The sequence below is a fragment of the Mesoplodon densirostris genome, chromosome X, assembly GCF_025265405.1.
Source record: "Mesoplodon densirostris isolate mMesDen1 chromosome X, mMesDen1 primary haplotype, whole genome shotgun sequence".
NCBI lineage: Eukaryota > Metazoa > Chordata > Mammalia > Artiodactyla > Ziphiidae > Mesoplodon > Mesoplodon densirostris.
In genome coordinates, this window is record NC_082681.1 from 51,581,609 (window position 1) to 51,604,658 (window position 23,050).

The following is a 23,050-nucleotide window of genomic DNA, read 5'->3' on the forward strand; positions in this document are numbered from 1 at the left end:
GCTGGATGTTAGAAGCAAAATCTGATAGTACTGTATTCCAATCTGTGAGCTATAAAACATTACCACAGTGACCAACTGTCCCGATTTACTCTGAATCTGGAACTTTCGGTGCTAAAACCAGGAACGTCCTAAGCAAACCAGGACAACAAGTTGGTCACACTAAATTGGTCACATTGTTTTTTGTTTTTTTTTTTTAAAGAAGATGTTGGGGGTAGGAGTTTTTATTAATTAATTTATTTATTTTTGCTGTGTTGCGTCTTCATTTCTGTGTGAGGGCTTTCTCTAGTTGTGGCAAGCGGGGGCCACTCTTCATCGCGGTGCGCGGGCCTCTCACTATCGCGGCCTCTTGTTGCGGAGCACAGGCTCCAGACGCGCAGGCTCAGCAGTCGTGGCTCACAGGCCTAGTCGCTCCGCAGCATGTGGGATCCTCCCAGACCAGGGCTCGAACCCGTGTCCCCTGCATTAGCAGGCAGATTCTCAACCACTGCACCACCAGGGAAGCCCCGGTCACATTGTTTTTTAATTATTATTATTATTATTAATTTTATTGAAGTATAGTTGATTTACAATTCCCATTGTTAATACATAGTAATGATTAAGGAAGAATAGTGGAAATTGGGATTGGGACATGGGGACCAGTAGTAGCTAAAGTAGCTATAAATTCTCAGGAAATTTAAGGGTTTATACTAAATGATCTCTTCCAGCTGTAAAATATCTAGGTCTAGGGCAGTGGATCACAAGCCTCAGTGCACATTTGTATCACCTTTAAAAATGCTGATCCCTGGGCTTCAGACATTACAATTTAATTGGTTTAGGGAGGGGCTCAGACATCAGTATTTTTAAAATGCCCATCAGTGATTCTCATGTGCAGCCAAGGCTGAGAACCAGTGGTCCACTGGGGTCTCTACCTTTCAAAGTGTGGTCCCTGGACCAACAGCATTGGCATCACCTAGGAGCTTGTTAGAAATGCAGACTTTCAGGTTCCACCCTAACTGGATCAGAACCTCTGAGGGTGAGGCCCAGCTATGTGTGTTTTATTTAATGTGCCCTCCAGGTGATTCTGATGCACACTCAAGTTTGAGAACCACTGGTTTAGAGTGACAGTTCTCAGCCTTGGTTGTGTCAACTGAAATAAAAACACATAACGTGAGAGCTGTGAGTTCAGTTTTATTTGGGGACTTAACTGAGGACTAAAGCCCGGGAGACAGCTTATCAGAGAGCTCTGAGGAACTGCTCCAAAGAGGTAAGGGGGGAGGTCAGCATGTATGTGATTTTGGCGAAGGGGATATGTGCAACCAAGCACACATCCTGGTAGAAGGTTGCTGCTAGTCACAAGGAACAGACATCTTAGCTAATGATTTTAGTGCTTTTCTAAGTATGGGAAGATGCAAGAATCTGGGTTCATAAAATTTTTTCCTGAAAATATGTAACTGAGGGCCTGTTCTGCCTGTTTTCCCAGAGCAGAGTGCCTCATTCTTGATCTTCACTCTGCATTCCTTTCAGGGTGTACTGTAGGTAGAACTGGATGGTGGGCAATATTCTTTGTTTTACAGTTGCAACATTAGAATCACCTGGGGACCTTTTTTTTAGCATTTTTAAGCGATTTTTATTTTTGAAAGTATTTTTATTTAAGATATGTATTTTTAAAAATGTTTATTTTATGTTGGAGTATAGTTGATTTACAGTGTTGTATTAGTTTCAGGTGTACAGAAAAGTGATTTAGTTATACATATACATATATCCATTCTTTTTCAGATTCTTTTTCAGATTCTTTTCCCATATAGGTTATTACAGAATACTGAGTAGAGTTCCCTGTGCTACACAGTAGGTCCTTTTTGATTATCTAGTTTATATATAGTGTGTGTATATGTTAATCCCAACCTCCTAGTTTATCCCTCTCCCTCACCTTTTCACCTGGGGACCTTTTTTTTTGGGGGGGGGGGACTTTTAAAACAGAGATTCCTGGATGTCATCCCCTCAGAGATTCTGATTTAATTCATTTTGGGTGTGGCCCTAGCCTCATTATTTTAAAAGCTCCCTAGATGTCTCTAATGTGTAGGTAAGTATGAGAATCATGGTCTAGGGCTTTTTTCCGCCAAGCCCAGAGTTTGGCTTGGTGAGTAAAAATGCACATGAAGTTGCAGGTAAAAACTAACTAGTTGGATAATACGCAGGTCAAATAGCTTGCTTTTCTGCTTCCTCCTTGTTTACATCCATGCAGGGTCTCTGAGCAGTGGTTTGCAGCCCTTTGCAAAGGTTTTCATCCCTTTAAAGTACTTTATTTCCCATTCTTTCTGCAGTTATTTTGGTGGGTGTGGTAGGGAGTGGGGCTTAGATACCATCAGTTACTAGGGATCCTAGACAAGTTGACCCTCATACATGGCAAGAGAAAAGTGAGCTCATTTTAATATTAAAGTAGGACAGTTTTCTAAGCGTTTGTCCTCAGCCTGCTTCCCACCTGGCTTCTAGAACTGGCTTCACATTAGGCTCATCTTAGAGTTGCTGAACGTCTGAGTGCAAATGTTGCCATTGCCCTTTATTGCAGGTGTGGAGTTGCACCTACGGCCGTGCTTCCCAGTCTTGGCTGCACATTGAACTCCTCTGGGAGTTCAAAAAATCCTGGTTTTTTGAAAAATCCTTCTCAAAAAAATCCTGGTTCCTGGGACTTGAGCACTACCCCCACATCTTCTAATTTAATTGGTCTGGGATGTGGCCCAAGCATCTGGACTTTTAAAAGATGCCCCGAAGATGATTCTAATGTGCAGCCAGGGTTATGATTCTCTGATTAGGGCTGTGGTTCCCAAACTTGTCTGCACATTAAAATCCCCTGGGGTTCTTTTAAAACTTCCAAAACCCAGGCCACACCCCAGATCAATTAAGTCATCACAGTCTCTGGGGGTGGGACACAGGCATTGGTAATTTTGAAGTTTCCCCAGTGATTCTCATATGCAGCCAGCCTCGAAAACCCCAGGGTTAGGGTATTTGATTGTTTGGAGGCTGGGAGAGAGAAGAGAATGATTGTCATTTGCTGAGATTTAAGTCTTCCAGCCCTTCACTTTTATTTATTTATTTATTTATTTATTTATTTATTTTTTTTTTGCGGTACGCGGGCCTCTCATATTGTGGCCTCTCCCGTTGCAGAGCACAGGCTCCGGATGCGCAGGCTCAGCGGCCATGGCTCACGGGCCCAGCTGCTCCGCGGCATGTGGGATCTTCCCGGACCGGGGCACGAACCTGTGTCCCCTGCATCGGCAGGCAGACTCTCAACCACTGCGCCACCAGGGAAGCCCAGCCCTTCACTTTTAAAGTCACGTTGCCAGTTTATAATTTACAGGGCCATCATTGTCATTTTTCTGAGAAATATATTTCAAAATGGAATGCCATATAGTCATGAACCGGTTGAAGCTCTCTTAGAGCTCACCAGTTAATGCAAGTGTGAAAAGACAGTTGAAATGGAATATAATTATTGTGTCCCAGACTTTAAAAATTTCCATCAGCTGATTTGATTTCATCATTATATGTATCTGCACATTATAGTCCCCATTGTTTCTCATCAGAGGAGACTTAAGTGGCTGGGGGGGGGTGGTGCAATGCTGACATCTAGCCCAGAGCCACAAAATGGAGGAACATGTCAATATCCTCAAGTCCATTCCTAACTGTTAGGGATCCTCAGGGTACACAGAGGGGAGAGGACTTTTCTCTGAGGACCTAAAAAAGGAATTTAAATATATAGAGGTGTTGGGATTCACTGATTGAATTTACTGATCACCTTTACTTGTAACCAATCCAAGGAATACCTAAGGAGAAGAGAGGGCTGTTACTTAGCTCTTTAATGGTCTCTCTCCTCCAACTAGACTGTAAGATTTGAGGGAATAAGGGCTGTTCAGTGTTGTATCTCTGTCTAGCACCCAGTGCAGTGACTGAAATGTAGCAGGTGCTCAGAGCAGCAATGTAGCATACTGGCCAAGACAGCCAGCTTTGGAATCAGGCTGACCCAGCCTTGAATTCGGGCTCCATCACTCTATGCTGTGTGACCTTGGGTGAGTTACTTAACCTCTTAAATCCTCTGTTCCCTGCCCCCTACATGTAAAAGAAGGGTAATAATAGTACTTCATGAGATTGTGGTGACTATTCAATGAAACAATATTTGTAAAGCACTTTGCAAATTGCCTGGCACATTGTTGGCATGGATTAAGGGGGGAGTTATTCTTGATTATCCGATTATTTGTTGAAGGAATAAATGGATGTTATAGCCTGCTCTCCCTTTCCTCTCAAGATTAACGAGTCAAAATAACCTAATCAATTTGGTTTTTGTAAGATTTCAATACTTAATTTCAGGCAAACAAAACCAAACACACATTGGAAAGAGTACCTTCCCTGTTGGTGTGGGTGTTTCTCAGCATTTATGTTACACTCAAATATTACAGCTTCTAGTAAAAAGTTTCAATACAGTTTGAAGAAAAATGACACATAGGAAACAGATAAGGCCATCCTGCTCCTTTTGTCACCCTCATAATATTGGTTGCTAAAATAACCCACTTGTCAAATCCCTTTGTACTGCTGTGAGAAGTGCTGATGTAAGACATGTTTTCTGAAAATAACCATGATGAGGTGTTCTGAATTAAGGGCTTTGGTACAGAAGTGATAGAGTTCCCTTCTGGGTAGAATAGCTCAGGATCATAAATTGCCCAGACACCTACTGGCTTACCTGTTCCACCTCCTAAAAGGAAACTTGTTTCTAGGGGTGTTTTTTTTTTTTTTAACTAAACATTCTATATATAATAATTGCATGGGATCCTGGATTGGATCCTGCACAGAAGAAGGACATTAGTGGAAAAACTGGTGAAATCTGAATGAAGTCTGTAGTTTAGTAAATAGTATTGTGCTAACATTAATGTCATAGTTTTGATCAATGTACCAGAGTTATATGAGGTGTTAACCTTAGGGGAAGCTGGGTGAAGGGTATATGGGAACTCTTTGTACTATATTTACAACTCTTCTGTAAATCTAAAATTATTTCAAAATACAAAGTTTAAAAAAAAAAACTACACATAGTCTTTTAAAAACTAAACATACTGATTGGAAGCTAATTCTAGAAAAACCAAGTCTGGGCAGGTGTTGAAGCCAGGAACCCAGAAAGAGAATAGTGCTCTCCCAGACACCCAAATATGTGCTAGATGTTTGGCTAACTGTAAGCACTACCAGTGACAAGGTGACAAGGGATGGGGCTGGGGGAGAGCATTTAGCAATTCTTTTTCAATAAGGAATTTCTGTCAGCCTATCAAAAAGCAGGTCCTTTCTCTCCATATAAGCTAGCTTAGTTCAAAACACAGCAGTCCGACTTCAGAGAGGTCCAAATACATGTTTCCTTAAACTCGCATCTTAGAGTTTGGTGGGCTAGGTGTTTTGAAGGAATTTCTCATTGGAGTGCTAAACCTGAAATGATAACGTGCCCTGATCTTGAGAAGGGGAGTGGGAAGAGGAAGAATCCCGTCATTTTAAAGCACCAGCCCCCTTAGCATTCAGTTCTTCTTTATTCCCTGAATTAAATGATCTGCAGAGTTAACTCCTGTGACACTTAAAAGGCAGGTGCCTCAGTAACCTAGCATGACCAGCACGACAGTTTTAAAAAGTGTATTATAATAAAAGGTGTTGTGTGTGTCGGGGGGTGGAAACTCAAAGGACTGGTGCTCTTCATTCTCTTTGGTTCTTTAGGAATGAACTCTTTGATGTGTGTTTTCCATAGTTCTGATCGGCATGTGTACCTATTTCCTATTTTGCTGTTTTTATGTAACATTATTTAACATTCTGGTTCCCACCTGCACAGTGTGCATAATTGGCATCTTTAATGGCCGTATAACATTCCATTGTATCAAATAGCAGGATAGTTCTTAGGGCTGGGCTCATTTTTCTGAGCAGATATAAAAGGCCTGCTGTCTCTTAGCATCAGAGGTCTATTTTAGCTCCTGGAAGTGGCGACTGGCAGGAGCGTGGGATTGCGTGGGATTCTTGAGTCATCATAGGACAGTGCAGTTTGAGGCTTTGTTAACATCGCTCTGCCCGACACCTGACAGCAGAGCCTCCCGGGCTCCCTGAACCTGAGCCAGGCACTTCAGGGGCACCGGAGTGGAAGTACAAGCCCCCGACTCCCACGACCCTCAGCTGATACTATCTCCCTGCCAACAGCAGGAAGTTCCTGCTGCTTTCTCTCTTGTCTGGGATAACAACTCCACCTGTGTTTCCCACAGAACTTGATATGGAAGAAAAGGCAAGGAGGAGTGGGAGGATGGATTATTATAGCTAAAGGAATAAGGCACAGGTCAGGGGCACCATGGCTGCAGTTCTTTTAGGCACACCTGTGAAAATAAAGTGGGATGGGGGGATGGTTTCAAGTCCTGGAAAGCTGGGCGACAGAGCTCCTGTTCTCTACACCCCTTCCTGTCAGAAATCCAAGTTTGGCCCATTCAATAAAGGGTTTACAGGGGTGAGTGACAAAGCAGTGAGTCCAGGCATGAGCGCTACTCCACCCGTAGCCAATGGTGTTTTATAGTTAAGGATGCTAATTGGCAAAATTCTCCTGAGTGGTGTTGTGTTCGGTGTATTTGGTTAGGTCTTGCCAGTTGCAACTGCCTTGAAAACGAGTGATTTTTAATAGGATACTGGGAGGGAAGAGTGATATTAGAAGCACCACTGGGATGGTCGAAACACTCAAATCTCCATGGGATTTGTGACTAGGTTAGCTATTCCTGGTTTTCATTTCCAACCCTAAATTACCACAGTTCTTCCTTAACCCTTATGGTGTACTGAATCTCTGACCCATGTTCTGCAGATCATACTGGATACCAACCTTACTGATTGGGCAATACAGGATGGGTAGAAACAGTATATGAAGAGTAGTAACAAGATTTCAGGAGTAAAAACCATTCAGAGCAGAGGGACCCCTCTACCTATACATATGGAATTCTCTAGTCTGAAAGTCCAGGCCTGTCTTTCACGACAAAATGGACAAGTATCCGGAGCCACATGGGGTTTGTTGAATGATGGCCCAGGGTCATATGTTCAAAGTGTCTCTGACAGGAGCTAGACTTTAAAAATCCTGGAGGAGGGAGGCCAAGACCTTGACAATGGGAGAAACTCCAAGGCAACCACTTGCCTGAAAGAAAGTTTACCCTCAAGGCTCAAGAAACTCTCACTGATCTTGGTCCCTGGGCTGCCACGCTAAGACAGATTTGTAAGACCTTTTTGGCAGGTTTAAGATTCTCAAACCTGGGAATCATTGGTTGGCAGTGGTTATAGTTACTCTAGATCCCTATACTATTTGTATTTTAGAATCTAAGACATCTCTCTTTGGGTTGTTCTTTGCAGAAAAGAGGATACTTCTCCCAGAAAGGAGGTATAGCTATCTAATGATCTAAGATCCTCCGCTAATCGTAATAATAGTAGCTAACATTTCATGAGCTACTTATTATGTGCCAGGCACTCTGCTAAACATTTTGCTCTGGATTGTCCCCTTTGATTCTCCCAACAAGCCCGTGAGGTACATACTCTTATTCCTGTCTTTGCTGGGGGAAATTGCTTGGTCACCCAGCTAGATAAGGGGTTTGGAGTATGGTAACAGCCTGCAGCAACAAAATTATTCACTCAAAAATAAATAAGAATACACTAATGATGAAAAATATGAAAGAGAAATTAAAGAAACACTCCCATTTACCATTGCAACAAAAAGAATAAAATACCTAGGAATAGACCCACCTAAGGAGAAAAAAGACCTGTATGCAGAACACTATAAGACAGTGATGAAAGAAATTAAAGATGATACAAACAGATGGAGAGATATATACCATGTTCTTGGATTGGAAGAATCAACATTGTGAAAATGACTATAGATTCAATGCAATCCCCATCAAACCACCTATGGCATTTTTCACAGAACTAGAACAAAGAATTTCACAATTTGTATGGAAACACAAAAGACCCCAAATAGCCAAAGCAATCTTGAGAAAGAAAAACGGAGCTGGAGGAATCAGGCTCCTGGACTTAAGACTATACTACAAAGCTACAGTAATCAAGACAGTATGGTACTGGCACAAAAACAGAAATACAGATCAATGGAACAGGATAGAAAGCCCAGAGATAAACCCACGCACCTATGGTCACCTTATCTTTGATAAAAGAGGCTAGAGTATACAGTGGAGAAAAGACAGCTTCTTCAATAAGTGGTGCTGGGAAAACTGGACAGCTACATGTAAAAGAATGAAATTAGAACACTACTCCCTAACACCATACACAAAAGTAAACTTAAAATGGATTAAAGACCTAAATGTAAGGCCAGACACTATCAAACTCCTACAGGAAAACATAGGCAGAACACTCTATGACATAAATCACAGGAAGATCCTTTTGACCCACCTCCTAGAGAAATGGAAATAAAACAAAAATAAACAATTGGGACCTAATGAAACTTAAAAGTTTTGCACAGCAAAGGAAACCATAAACAATATGAAAAACCACCCCTCAGAATAGGAGAAAATATTTGCTAGCGAAGCAAGTGACAAAGGATTAATCTCCAAAATATACAAGCAGCTCGTGCAGCTCAATATCAAAAAAACAAACAACCCAATCCAAAAATGGGCAGAAGACCTAAATAGACATTTCTCCAAAGAAGATATACAGACTGCTGACAAACACATGAAAGGATGCTCAACATCACTAATCATTAGAGGAATGCAAATCAAAACTACAGTCAGGTATCACCTCACACTGGTCCGAATGGCCATCATCAAAAAATCTACAAACAATAAATGCTGGAGAGGGTGTGGAGAAAAGGGAACCCTCTTGCACCGTTGGTGGGAATGTAAATTGATATGGCCACAATGGAGAACAGTATGGAGGTTCCTTAAGAAACTACAAATAGAACTACCATACGACCCAGCAATCCCACTACTGGGCATATACCTTGAGAAACCACAATTCAAAGAGTCATGTACCACAGTGTTCATTGCAGTACTGTTTACAATAGCCAGGACATGGAAGCAACCTAAGTGTCCATCAACAGATGAATAAATAAAGAAGATGTGGCACATTGTACAGTGGAATATTACTCAGCCATAAAAAGAAACAAAATTGAGTTACTTGTAGTGAGGTGGATGGACCTAGAGTCTGTCATACAGAGTGAAGTAAGTCAGGAAGAGAAAAACAAATACTGTATGCTAAAACATATATATGGAACCTAAGGGAAAAAATGGTTCTGAAGAACCTAGGGGCAGGATAGGAATAAAGACATAGATGTAGAGAATGGACTTGAGGACACGGGAAGGGGGAAGGGTAAGCTGGGATGAAGTGAGAGAATAGCGTTGACATATATACTCTACCAAATGTAAAATAGATAGCTAGTGGAAGCAGCCGCATTGCACAGGGAGATCAGCTTGGTGCTTTCTGACCACCTAGAGCGGTGGGATAGGGAGGGTGGGAGGGAGACAGAAGAGGGAGGGGATATGGGGATATATGTATACATATAGCTTATTCACTTTGTTACACAGCAGCAACTAAACATTGTAAAGCAATTATACTTCAGTAAAGATGTTAAATAAATAAATAAGAGTATGCTGGCTGTATTGGGGGATATTCTTTAAATTTTTATTTATTAATCATTTTATTATTTATTCATTTTATTATTATTGATTGATTGCTGCGTTGGGTCTTCGTTGCTGCCTGTGGGCTTTCTTTAGTTGTGGCGAGCGGGGGCTACTCTTCGTTGAGGTGCGTGGGCTTCTCATTGTGGTGGCTTCTCTTGTTACAAAGCATGGGCTCTAGGTGTGTGGGCTTCAGTAGTTGTAGCACGCAGGGTTCAGTAATTCTGGCTCGCGGGGTCTAGAGTGCAGGCTCAGTAGTTGTGGCACACAGACTTAGTTGCTCCACAGCATGTGGGATCTTCCCAGACCAGGGCTGGAACTTGTGTCCCCTACATTGGCAGGCGGATTCTTAACCATTCTGCCACCAGGGAAGCCCTCTTTAAATATTTTTGGTTGATAGATTTTATGTAGGAAAACTTGGTTGACACCCAGGAGCACATATATTATACAAAGGGAAGTATGCCAATATACTGCAATTCAGTTTTGTCAGAGGTCGTTTCAACCTAATTTCTCCACCCTGCCCATATTCATAGATAGCATTCCCACACCCTTTTAGCCATACTTTTCCTTCTCTCTTGGGTGAGAAAGTATGCCTGCCTCATAGACATATATGCCATATAGAGAAATGTGGGTGGTCCAATTTTCTGAAGAACCTTGGTTTGTTGAATTATAGTCTCCTGCCTGATAAAACTGTTCTTCAGTGGAGATATTTGCTGCGTCTCTGGGTGAGAATGATTGTCAGCAGAATTCTCCAGTGATATTTATTGGGCAAATTGGAGGAAAGTAGGTGGGTCAAGAGTGGCCAGAGAAGCCCCAGAGAGGGTGTAGTACATTGGGGCAGGGAAGATAGCACACTGGCTTGGGCATGCAGGAGATCTGGATTTTAGGAGCATGTCTGTCAGTGATCAGCTCTACAGTCATGGGCAAGTCACTTAACCTCTCTCTACCAAATTCCTAATCTGTATAACAAATGCGGTTGGACTAGAGGTTCTGTAAGGTTCCTTCCAGCTCCATGACTAATAAGCTGAGCTTTAGTCAGAATCCCGTCAAAGACCCACAAAGTGCCTGGGGTGATCCTCTTGGACATGAGGCCATATGCAATGCATAATAGCAAATGCTGCAGTCTTTGACTTTGTCAGGCCCTCCAGATGGGGTTGTGAGACTGATCCTTTATGTGCCAGGTTTCTATCTCTCAGAAACAATTATAGGCTAGTTGGTTTATACTGCCTGGTGAGACCATATAGGGTAGGAGTTAAGAGCATGAGTTATGGAGTTGGAGGTTAGTTTGAAAACCAGTTCTGCCATTTCCTAACGGGTGCCCTGGGACAAATGATTTGACCTCTCTGAACATCAGTTTCTGCCTCTGCAAGATGATGATAATAGAACCGACCTCATAGGCTTGTGACGATGCAAGGCAGTAATGTATGTAAACCACTTAGCCCAGCATCTGGCAGAATGGAAGTGATCACTCACCCGTGTCTGACACTACCATGGGTGTGCTTATTGCTGTCAACGTAGTTCTGACATGGGCATGGTGAAGCTTCAGCATTTTTCCTGGGTATAGCTTTCTCTTTCTGGGTAGAGTTTCAGAAAAGCATAAGCAGATCTTTCTGGCCTAAAGTAGCTCTAGAGTCAGATCTGGATTTGGTTCCCTGCTCCGCATCTTACAGGCTGTGGGACCTTGGATAAGTTATTTAACTTCCCTACCCCGTAGTTTCTTCATCTGTAAAATGCAGGCAGGTATACTGCCTACCCCCAAGGTTTTTGTGAATAAGATAATGAACGTGAAGAGCTAAGTGCTGCGTCTGACATCCAGAAGGCACTCAATAAATGGGGGCTGTGGTATTGATGGTGAAAGTAACAGCTGAACTAATAGTGAAGAATGATTACCACCACTACCACTGCCTTCCTTGGGATGGAGAGTGGAATGTGTTTAAGCTCGTATGTTTTTTGCATACCTAACCTAAGTGTTAGGAGAGACAGCAATTGCTACTCCTGAAGGGACATCAGAAGAATTGTTGCCAGGCTTCTCAGACAGTAGTAGGGAATTTAAAACTGAGTTGTTTTCGGAGGCGTAATTGAAAATGATTCAGCAGAGCATAATTCTCAGCAGAACAGTTCTATTTATTAATGCCAGTCCCCTTCCACCCAAGAACATAGGGGGAAAATGTAATTCTAAACTGACCCTGTACTTCTAAGGCTCAACTACAGTTGGTCACCCACAACATCTTGCTCACAAACTTCATCGGGAGCATCTGGGTACAAAGACGTCAAGGCTCTGATCTTCTTTGCCAGCGTTGTCTTCACTCTCAAACGGATGCCCCCTAACTGTTCTTGAGCCTCTCGGTGGAGATAAGATTCATTTGATGGCTCGAATGTCGATGTACAGGCACAATGGGAGTTCTCAGGTATATTATGTTAGAGTAGTTGTAGGGGAACTGTAGAGGTACTAACAAACAGTCGTAGGGGGACTGTAGAGGTACTAACAAACAGTCGTAGGGGGACTGTAGAGGTACTAACAAACAGTCGTAGGGGGACTGTAGAGGTACTAACAAACAGTCGTAGGGGGACTGTAGAGGTACTAACAAACAGTCGTAGGGGGACTGTAGAGCTACTAACAAACAGTCGTAGGGGGACTGTAGAGCTACTAACAGTCGTAGGGGGACTGTAGAGCTACTAACAAACAGTCGTAGGGGGACTGTAGAGCTACTAACAAACAGTCGTAAGGGGACTGTAGAGCTACTAACAAACAGTCGTAGGGGACTGTAGAGCTACTAACAAACAGTCGTAGGGGACTGTAGAGCTACTAACAAACAGTCGTAGGGGACTGTAGAGCTACTAACAAACAGTCGTAGGGGGACTGTAGAGGTACTAACAAACAGAAATTGAAAAACTTAATAATCCTAATGGTTCTGTAGATGAACCTATTTACTAAAGGAGGGATATGAGATGTTTCTTTTGACTTCCCTTCATTTTCCTCTTTAACACTCTGTTAAGTCTAAAAAGAGAAAGAAAATAGGTAGTCACTGCAAGCAAAGCTAAGCACCAGGCTTCCTGTCCATCCAGGTGAGGAGGGTGTTAGCTACTTTCCAAGGCCCCCAGTGTCTTCTCTCTCTTTTGCCCTTGGTTCTGAGGTTATAGAAATGAAAAATGGATTTCAATTTTGGACAGAGATTTAAGGGTGGATTCTGACATCTAGAAAGACACTTCCTCCACTCTTCTGCCAGATTCCATCCACTCACCTCTCATCCTCCTTCCCAGAGCAGTACCTCTCTCCTCCTCAATGTTCCTATCTAGGGCCCTCTGTGTAGGTGTAACAGCCCAAGGCTCTGGGGTAGCCTGAAGGGCCGGATCCTTTGGAGAGCAGAAGTGACATTATAATATTGACAGTTTATCATCGTGGAGACTGGGGCCAAGGAACACTGAGATGGAGGAGACATTAACAACAATGGGCCTTTAAGTCCTCACAGATTTTTTTAGTGCCTTTAGTATATTGGGAGAAATCATATATGATTATTTAAAAAATTTCCAGTAATACAAAAATCCAAAGAAAGGTACCTCGGCTCTTCTCAAAATCACCTACAATCTTACCCCTAGAGAAAACCACTGCTTGTGTTCGGTGATTCCCCTCCAGATATTCTATGCATGTATACACATCATGCTATATGTGCTGTGCTCTCAATTACCGTTTTCACTAACAAAACTTTGGGTTGTGGAAAACTTTCCATGTCAGTAAATATAAGTCAACATTAGCCCTTTTAAGGTCTGCATAGTATTCCATTGTGAGGGTGCACCATAATTGATTTAGCCATTCACTATTGTTAGGCATTTAGCTTGCTTCCAACTTTTAGCTGTTATACACAATGCTATGATTGAGCAACCATGAGCATCCTTTTTGTGTACTTGTGTAATTATCTTTGGCTTCAGTTCAAGACATGAGATGATTGGCTCATAGGGTTTCCACAATTTTAAAGTTCTCGATATATATCTATTGAGAGAGGGAGGGAGAGTAGGAGGGAGACATACAACCAAACTACTCTCCCTAAAGGTTGTACCAATTTGTACTTCCACCACTGGAAATCCTAACCTTTAAGATAACCCTATAGCCATCCAAAGAAAGATCTTGGGGCATCATACTGGACAGCCAGATGGTGATCCCCAAGTACTTCATCTACATTTCTTTCTTCTGACCACCAACCATAGTATGAGAAAAGAGTTTTGGACTCAAAATAGGAATACTGTTTTATAAATTGTGAGGAAAGGCCTTTATATCTTTTCTTCTCTGACTAACCACTGATCCAGGATTACCTTCAAAAAGATGTCCTCGGCTCTGATTGTAGCCAAGCTCAGTGGTGTTACGATCTCCATTTCCGCCATAACATGCACCTTCCTCCTTGGGTTCGTCTAAAGCAAATGTTACTGATGTTTTCTTTTTAGGTCTCTTTTTGGTACCTTCTTTCTGTATAGCAGGAAGATGAAGGGAAAAAAAAGTCAGTTGGTACCCGAGAGCTCAGGGATTGGTCCCTGGGGCAATAATATTTAGTGAGCCACTTACCTGCAGGATTGGCTTTAGAGGCCTAGGTTCCATTGAGTGTTGTCCTAGGCGCTGTCTTTCTTCTTTGGACTTTCCCATCCTGGTAGTGAAGGTGGGGAAGATAGAAAGGACAAAGCCATAGTGAAAACAGATGCAAGTTCCTTAATCAAATCCAGCTGTCCCCCCATCCCTGCCATATGTCTTTGAAACAATTAAAGAGACAACAGAACAAGAGGACGTTTAGTCCTTTTATTCCTCAAAACCTTGATTACCCCGTTTTCTTTTTTTTTCTTCTTCTTTTCCATATTCCTATCCCTCCCATCTTTCCTTATCATTGGGATGATCAGAGAACAGGAAGCGGAGAATGTGGGGCACCTCCAGGGCATTTAGCCATAGAATATTGCCAATAAGCTCCTTAAGGGGCTCGTGCTCCTTTTCTCCTCTCTGTGACAAACCAGGGAATTGAAACCCTGTTTTGGAGACGATCTAATACTGATGACTTAACTCATCCCACTGACGTGACCACTCAAATTGTGCCGAGGGGAGGGTGTACCTAACAATGTTGGTATGTTTGTGGTCGCTGCCCTCGCCCCATTTGGGCCAACTGATCTTGAGAGACTTGCTCAGCACCGCACAGAATCCATGCCCTTCCCAGAACTCACTGCTTATGTTGAAGACTGACTTTTGCATCTATTCTTATCAGTACACCTAATAGAGACAGCTCGGTACCTGTCTGATGAGCATATTTCCCCAAAGTCTCTGGCGCTCTTGGAGGCTGGGATGCTCAATGGGAGTAGCTGTTGGCGAGTACACAGATCTTCACGTTTATCCCCAGTGGCAGATAACAGCCAGCGCAGGGCTCCAATTATAGGTTCATGGTTCTTTTTTTTGAGGATTTTGATGGCTGAACAGGGCTCCTGTGACAAAAAGAGAAGGCTCCAGCCCAGCAACCTGGGACCCTGGGGTTCACAGTCCCAGTCACCCTCAGCCAAAGAGCACAGGTGCACATAAGCTCTGCTGTGCCTAGAGAGGCTCTTAAGACTTCCTAGGAGATACTCAGCATTCACTCCTAAGAAGGTATATGAAAGGTACATAAGCTAAGATCCTTTAATCAAGTGTAATGTCTTGTGTGTAATGTAATGTGTGACCTCGGACAAGTCACTCAGAGTCTCTGAGCCTTAACTTTCTTAACCATAAAATGAGGCTATTGAAACTTCCAACTCTTAAGAGCTATTTTGCAGGCCTAATGAGAAAACAGATGTGAAAGTGTTGTAAGAGTGTGATATTTATTATCACTGTTGAGTCAGAAATCACCACTGTAGTTGTTGCCTGGCAAAGAGAGACTTTGCCTAAGACCCGGCATGGGAGGCTGATTATGGGCCAAGGGAGACATCGGCCTTGCTTGAGAGGACAAGGGAGGGGAGGGCTGGACACTTACCACTCGGTACAGGGACTGGTTCTCGTTTGTTAGATTTTCCAGCAGCAGATATTCAGTGATATCATCAAGTAGCAAGGCGTCCTTCTTGTCTTGCTTGTTGGCCAGGCTAAAGCCGGGCATTGGAGAGAGGGAGGGAAGAAGAGAGGAAGAGTAAATCTGAGATAGAGGCCAAGGGAAAGAAAAGAAGGGAAAGAGGGGGACAACCAATTCTGGTACAGCTGCTACATATCCAGGGCCTAGCTTTTAAGCCATACCCAGTGAGGTGAGCCCGACATTTTTCCAGCCAACTCTCAGTGGAGGAAAGAATAGCACAAGCAATTTGAATCCGAGATAATCCCCAGGCCTCATTTCTCACTTCCTCTACACTGCACCATCAAACTTTAATTAGAATTGCTAACTGGGATACGAATGAATTTGGCGCTTCTACGTCCTCCCCCAAAATCTGTCGACGCTTGAGTTGGGGGTCCTAACGAGGAACAAACAAGGCTAAAAGGGAGTGGGGGAGGGGTGAGAATTGACTGGCCACCTGAATCATCACCCTGGGGTAAGAGTTAGTTACATAACTCTTGGGCAGTTTACCAGGCGAGGAGGCCATTGGCATTGAATATACAAAATAGGGCTTTTCTGCCATCGTCTCAGGGTCAAAGACCGAAGCCAGAAAAAAGAAGCAAATTTAGGAAGGCAGTCTTCAGGAAGAGTTGAGGGATGGGTTGGGGTGGGGGTGCAGTGGAAGATCCAGATATTACTCTCCATTTCCCTCTGATGCTTGCCTTCAAAATTACCTTTGCACAGTTAGGTAACAGGTTCCCCCATGGCAGCGCCTGGTAGAAAGTGGCTCTTGAAAACAGCCCCCAGAGGACTGGGCCACTCCCCCTCAGCCAAAGAGGAGAGGAAGTCTAACTGGATGTGACACAGAGACCACCTAACCCTTCCTCTGTCTACTTCTTCTAAAGGCACAAAATGGGAAGGGGAAATTGGACACAAAGGCAGACTCTTACAGTAGGATGGGTTTCCCGGCCACTCTTTCATCAGACAGCAGGCCTAGGAAGATGACCTTCACTTCCTCCATGCGCCTTAAGTCACTGGAATCCAGGACAAAAACAAGTCCATGTGCCTGCACGTAGTAGTTTGGCCAGATTTCTCGGCCATTCCTGTCTCCATTCAGGTCGTAGATGGAAACTTCATAATCATCCAGCACGAGTGTGGTCAGTTCAGGTTTCATACAACCACTCAACTTACTGGGGAGTACTACGCATAGGGGAAGAGAGGAGAAGCAACAACAAAACGGGGCTATAGTTAGATGAATTTGTTAAACGATGATCTGAACTTTGACCAGAGCCTGCCCCGAGGAATCCTACGAATGTATCCTGCCATCTGGCTAATGCTCGCCAATCCATCCTCCTAAACCGCACTTTGCTCATGCTACCCTCTCCTGGCTCAGTAACCTTCCGTGAGTACCCACTGCTCCGAAGATAGAATACAGACTCCTTTGCCTCCTAACCTGCCAGATCCATCTCTTCCCTGACTGGTGTCCAGGGTCCCTGGTGCCCAGTCTCCTCCTCCCTATGCTTCTTAACTCATGTGCCTCTCTACCCCCCACTCCACATGAATGTCATGCTCTTTCTTGCCCTGGGCCTTCACAAGATGCTATTCCTGCCTGTTAGAACACTCTTCCACTACTCTCTGCTTGGTTAACACCTATTTTGTTTTTTAAATATCAATTTAGATCTTGTTCCTTCTAGAAAGTTTTCTCTAATTCACACCATCATCCCCCACTTTCTTCTGGGCTTACCACTATCACAGCACGTATTAGTGTTATAAATTCTATGATTTATTTATCTGGGTTATAAACTGCAACAGGATAGGAACCCCTTCAGTTTTACTTACTGTTATATACATAATGCCAAGCACAGAGGTTGGCACACAGGTGCTCAATAAATATTTGTTGAATGAATTTGATGAGTGAATGAATAAATGAACAGGATGCTCTTCTCTCGCATCCTTTCTTCAAGGCCCAGCTCAAGTACCACTTACTTTAGGAAGCTTCTCTGACCAGTCCAGCTCTCACTTCTCTCTCTCTTGTTGAACATGTGACCTGTTAAACTGGTCCTTCACCTCATTCTGTGCGTGTCCTGTCTCCCCAGCTAAAATCTAAGCTCTGTGAGGGAGGGGCTCTGCATTCCCTTACGCACAGTAGGTGTTCAGTAAATGTTTATGGTGCCTGTTACTGTGGATGAGCGTATGAAGTCCTCTTCCTCCTATCTCCTCCGAGAAACCATGCCAAACTCAGATACCTTTGCCCTTTCAAGGCTATGGCCAGACCATACAATCCCACAGGGCATTCCACCCCTCACTCAGCCCCCAGAGAAATGTTGTTCAGCATGACAGTCCATCGACACATTCCAGTCTGTTGAACTGACAGTCCTGGCCCAGCTCTCTGCCCATATTAGTAGCAAAATGATTTTATACATTCTCTACACTCATACCTGGGAGTTCTAAGACCAGAATCAGTAGCTTCTTATTTATAGTTTCAAATCTACCTGGAACATTTTCCATAGGATTGCCAGAATAAGTCATTTAGCTGAGAAGTTAATAGGATGCTTTCAGATCTTTGGAAATGTATGATTATACACACATGTACATGTATACATGTCTCTCTCTATGTGTGTATATGTACATATTATTACATTTTAATGTCATCTCATAATGTCCTCTTCTGTTTTTCTGTTAGTCAATGATTTATTTTTAATTATAGCTTTCACAGAACATATAATTTTCAGTCACAGCTTTGATGTGTTATTTGTTATGTCTGTATTAGACTACTTAAAAATAATAAGTGAAGAGGTTAAAACTCTAAAGGTAATTTAAAAATCTTGTTTTCTGTATCAGTGCAAGCTTTATCTTCCCTGTTTTTTTTTTCTTTTTACTTGAAACCTTACCATTTCTTCAATAATTCAATGTATTGTTGGCAAACTCTAGATGCCACCAGAAGTTGTCCCCTGAAAATTTACATTTCTCTTATTTCCTCTATTTATAAACACTCTGAGGACAGGTACTGAGATGAATCCATCTCTATATCCCTAGCAGAGTGTTGCATAAAGCATAGTTTGGGAACTGTCTGCTTTAGAGTTACATGTGGGTGATTGTCAAGTCCTACCCTGTACCAAATGAATCAGAATCTCTAGGCTTGGGACCCAAGCATCTGTATGTTTAGCAAACTCCTACATTTAACAAAATCCCCATGTGATTCTTCTGCACCTTACATTTTGAGACCTACTGCCTTAAAGAGCAGCAAAATTCATGCCTGTTGCGTCTCAGCATCATCTGGGGCACTTGTTAAAATTTTGATTCCCTGGGCCTTCTCCAGGCCAAAATATCTGAACCTTCCGGTCCCAGATCAGTTGGTGTGAAAGCTCTTCAGGTGATTCTGATTTTTGGCTCTCAGTACTCACTATGCTTCAGGATCACCTGTGGAGCTTTTAAAACCTGTGACATTAGGCCTCATTCTCTGAGAGTTTGATGCCTTAGATCTGGGGCGGGGCTCAGGCAGCATTTTCTTTTAAAGCCCCCCAGATGATTGAAATGTATAGCCGGGTTTGAGAGAAACTGCTTTAAACGCCCTCATTTAGGGCACCTGCTTGTGCTCATGCTTGGGTTCCTTGCCCCATATGACCATGCCAGACAAAATAGTTATAGTGAATGATGTTGCTAATGATAATGGCTTATGTCCCAAAATATTTTATAGCTGGTGTCTTCAGAGATTCACACAAGTTACTACTTGTAGATTGGAACTTCCTCCCTAGGCTATCATCTGTTTTTGGCAATCATAAACATTTGCAGGAGCTGGTGGGGGGGCAAGCTATTGCATTTTGGGTACAGAGGAACCTACTAGATTGACTCTGGCAGTCCTGCATGGACAGAGGTGGCCTGAGATGTTCTTTAGAATGAGACATCAGTGGCACTTTGCTTCTTAGCCATTAAAAACTTCTCCGTGAATGAAGTCACAACCATAAACCTACTGGTTTATGAATCAGCCCCAAGTTATTCACCAAGCACAAGGCAAGTTATACAGTAACAAATTAAATAGACTCCAGGCTCTGTCCTCTAGGAAAGAGAATGGAAAGAAGACGCTATTCTCATAGGCAAAATAGCATAGGGCTAATTACAGATGAGTGCTTCCCAAAGCTGACTGGTCAATTGAAAGGCCTGGGGAGTTCTTAAAATATAGATTCCCAGGCCCCACCCAGACTGGATGGGAGTCTAGGGGTGGGGCTGAGTTGGGCTCTAAAAATTATCCCCACTTTTATCAGTAATCTTGTGATTTACCCTGGCTCCTTGATTTTCTTGGTGCTGCTTACCTTTTTACCATTTCTGCCAATCAAAGAATTGGGAGAGGCAGAGTCAAGTCTGCTGCCCATAAGGTGGGATACGAGGCTGAACCACTGGCTAAAATGTGCTTGGGGCTGCCACTCCGAGGGTGGGGGGAGGGGAAGAGAGGGAAAAGTTGGAATGAGGCAACATGTAGCCTGAGGAGAATGGTGGAATGAGGGAGAACATTCATTCCACAAGTGAATGAGTACCTACCTGAACGTACTAAAAGTACAGAGACTGAAGATACAGAGCTGAAAAAAATCCATTATTTTTCCTCAAGGGCTCACAGTGTAGGGGATGGACTTGCAGTTGTGCAATGATGTTGTGATAAGTGCATGATCGAGGGAGGCACAGAATAGAGTAGAAGCTGAAGAAGGAGGCGCTGGGCATTAGGGATGGCTTTCCTGAGGTCAAGCTTAGGCAGTGTCTTGAGGCATTTGATTAAGCAGGTAGATGATGGAGGGGATGAAATGCTAGGTAGCAGGAGAGCATGTACAGAAAGCGTGGGCATGTGAACTAGAACGGTATAGTGGCAGATGAATGGCAAGTCATTTGTTTTGGCTCCATCAGGGGGCCTGTGTGCAGAGCATGGGAAACGAAGCTGGAGAAATCAGGGACCAAATCATGGAGGGTCTTCCTTGTGTGCAGCTGAGGAACTTAAGTTTTATTTTGATGACAACGGGGAGGCATTGAGTGGTTTCATGCAGGGTTGGGTCATGATCAGATGTTTGCATTAAGTCCTTCGGGCAGCTGTGTGGACTGAATACTGGGGAGACAACTACAGACAGCAAGATCAGCCAGCAGGCTGTTGCTGTATTTCAACAAAATTGATGCTGGCTTCAAGTAGGCCAGAGGCAGAGGAGTCAAGTTAGCCCTTTCCTCTACTTTCTAGATTGCTGCCAGCCTATATAAAACAACCACCTCATCATAACCCTTCTTTTATTTAATAAAAATCAGTGGAGGGCATCCTATGCCAACCACTGTGCTGGGCTCTTTGATTGGCTAGCAGTTAGCTGTGTCTTCACAACCGGAAAGGTAGCTCCCTGAAATTCTGTGTAACAGCTTCTTGAAATGTCAAGGTATTAAAATGGAGATTTGGTATTAAACTTGCACGTCTCTGAACTGACACCATTTCTCAAGCTCCAACCCTCTATATGAACTGTCACGAAGAGTTTCACGTTATTGAACTTCTTCATCATCCCCCACTTGTCTCTCTTATCTAGACCAAATTCCACTTTAATTGAGCTCTGAAACTAGACGCTTTCAAACATGCTATCCTTCCTAATCGACTGCGGTGCTTTACATAGTCTTGAGTTCATTCATACTGACATTATGAGAAGACCTTCAATTAGGATATCTTATAAAGGGAGCAGGTGACAGACATTACATAAACAGGCTGATAACACCCGAGGAGAGCAGAGAGAGGGAGGGAGGGAGGGAGGGAGAGAGGGAGAGGGAGAGGGAGAGGGAGAGAGGGAGAGAGAGAGGGAGGGAGGGAGAGAAGGAGAGGGAGGGAGGGAGGGAGGGAGAGAGAGAGAGAGAGAGAGAGAGAGAGAGAGAGAGAGAGGGAGAGAGAGAGAGAGAGAGAGAGAGAGAGAGAGAGAGTGTGTGTGTGTGTGTGTGTGTGTGTGTGTGTGTGTGTGTGTGTGTGTGTGTGTGTGTGTGTGTGTGTGTGTGTGTGTGTGTGTGTGTGTGTGTGTGTGTGTGTGTGTGTGTGTGTTTTAGGAAGTGTTTACCTTCCAGAGAGGAAACTCAAGGGTCATGAAGTAAGGCTAGGAAGGAATGATTGTTTCATTGGTCGCTGGGACCCATGGGAGACCTAAACCAGGATCTAATACTCTCAATTCCTTACGTCTCTGGATCGCCTCCACAAGAACAGTTTTGCCTGAGTTGTCCAGTCCAATGATAATGATGGTCACATTCCTAGAAATGGAAAATGAGCCAAAGTCTTAAAAGTACTGTTAGTTCTTAGGCTGAAGAAAGAATTATACTCTTCCTTGGTGTTTGGGGCTCTGCCTGCAGTGGTCCCAATGCAGTCATAAAAGGCACAGCCAGGTGGTAGAAGGTGGTGTGGGGACCCCTCCCCAAAGCCTCCAAGGATGCTTTTCTTCCCTGATTCACTTGCGTTGTAGAATTGGCCATCCTCCCCCAACCCTGTCCTTAATCTTGTAGACACTACTTAGTCACTTCCCCTAATAATATATAAAGATTTGTCCTTTGAGGAACTGTGGGCAGGTACATTGGAGGAAATGGTGGAAGAGGTCTAGAGAAATAATTACAGTATTACCTTAGTGTCTCTTCAGTTGCCTCTGCACGAGGACAGCAGGAGGTCAGCATCCGGAACATGACTCAGCTTAGTTCTTTAGTATTAAGGGAAACAAGTAAACAAGAAATCAGCCCCATTATTAACTCTGAACCTAAATCAGCTTATGAGTACACAGGTACTGATAAACAGGAAGCCTGGGACTGTCAGAAGTCCATTACTTCATTCTAGCCAACCTTGTCTATGTCATAGAGGGAGGGACTGGTTAACGTCAACTCTAGTGGCAAAATGGGGTGATTTCCTATTAAAGCAACCCACATAGGCATGATGGCATCAGGTGTGACCTCTCCCTTCAGCCATAGTTCATTCCTGTTATGAATATCTTCATGCAACCTTGGGGGTGCAGGTGGGGTGGAGAGATGCCTAGAAGAACCAGCTTAGAGTTCAATTGGAAGACCTGTTCTAATGAACAACTATTTATTGGGCTTGGTTCTCTTACTGCCTCTGCTTCAAAAGTGTGGGTGTTGGTGACCCACTATCATAGATTTCATACAATTCCTAGTGCTATAAGGGATTTTAGAGATCATCTACTCTAATTGATTTCAAACATCAGTCCAGGTACCCTACTCTCAAAGATTCTCAGGGAGCAGCATAAGCTCCCCAGGTGATATCAAAGTACAGCTGTATTTGGAAGTGATTGCCTAAGTAGAAAGGGTAATTTAGACAGTCACTTCACAGTTAATCCATGTTGTAGCATGTATTAGTATTTCATTACTATTTATGGCTGAATAATATTCCATTGTATGGATATA

At 43.3% G+C, this 23,050-nt stretch overlaps 2 protein-coding genes across 2 annotated transcripts in view; one reads left to right on the forward strand and one right to left on the reverse strand.

Annotated features, from left to right (window-relative positions):
* XKRX (XK related X-linked) overlaps nucleotides 1–23,050 on the forward strand; it is a 70,179-nt gene that overhangs the window by 3,826 nt on the left and 43,303 nt on the right. The gene's annotated exons all lie outside the window — the stretch shown is intronic.
* Nucleotides 11,957–22,321, reverse strand: ARL13A (ADP ribosylation factor like GTPase 13A). Its single transcript, XM_060086455.1, has 9 exons — nucleotides 22,263–22,321; nucleotides 21,828–21,898; nucleotides 16,603–16,852; nucleotides 15,605–15,710; nucleotides 14,896–15,083; nucleotides 14,188–14,278; nucleotides 13,924–14,091; nucleotides 12,875–12,986; nucleotides 11,957–12,243 (listed from the first exon to the last, which is right to left on the reverse strand). Exons 1-9 carry the CDS (start codon nucleotides 22,319–22,321, stop codon nucleotides 11,957–11,959), a joined length of 1,332 nt encoding a protein of 443 aa, XP_059942438.1.

Coding starts and splice junctions, on each gene's coding strand:
- ARL13A (XM_060086455.1), bottom strand. CDS start 22,321: ATGTTCCGGATGCTGACCTCCTGCTGTCCTCGTGCAGAGGCAACTGAA. Junction 21,899..22,262: donor GCAACTGAAGAGACACTAAG/GTAATACTGTAA, acceptor TTCCATTTCTAG/GAATGTGACCATCATTATCA. Junction 12,244..12,874: donor TCTGGGAAGGAGGATGAGAG/GTGAGTGGATGG, acceptor GTTTGTTAGTAG/CTCTACAGTCCCCCTACGAC.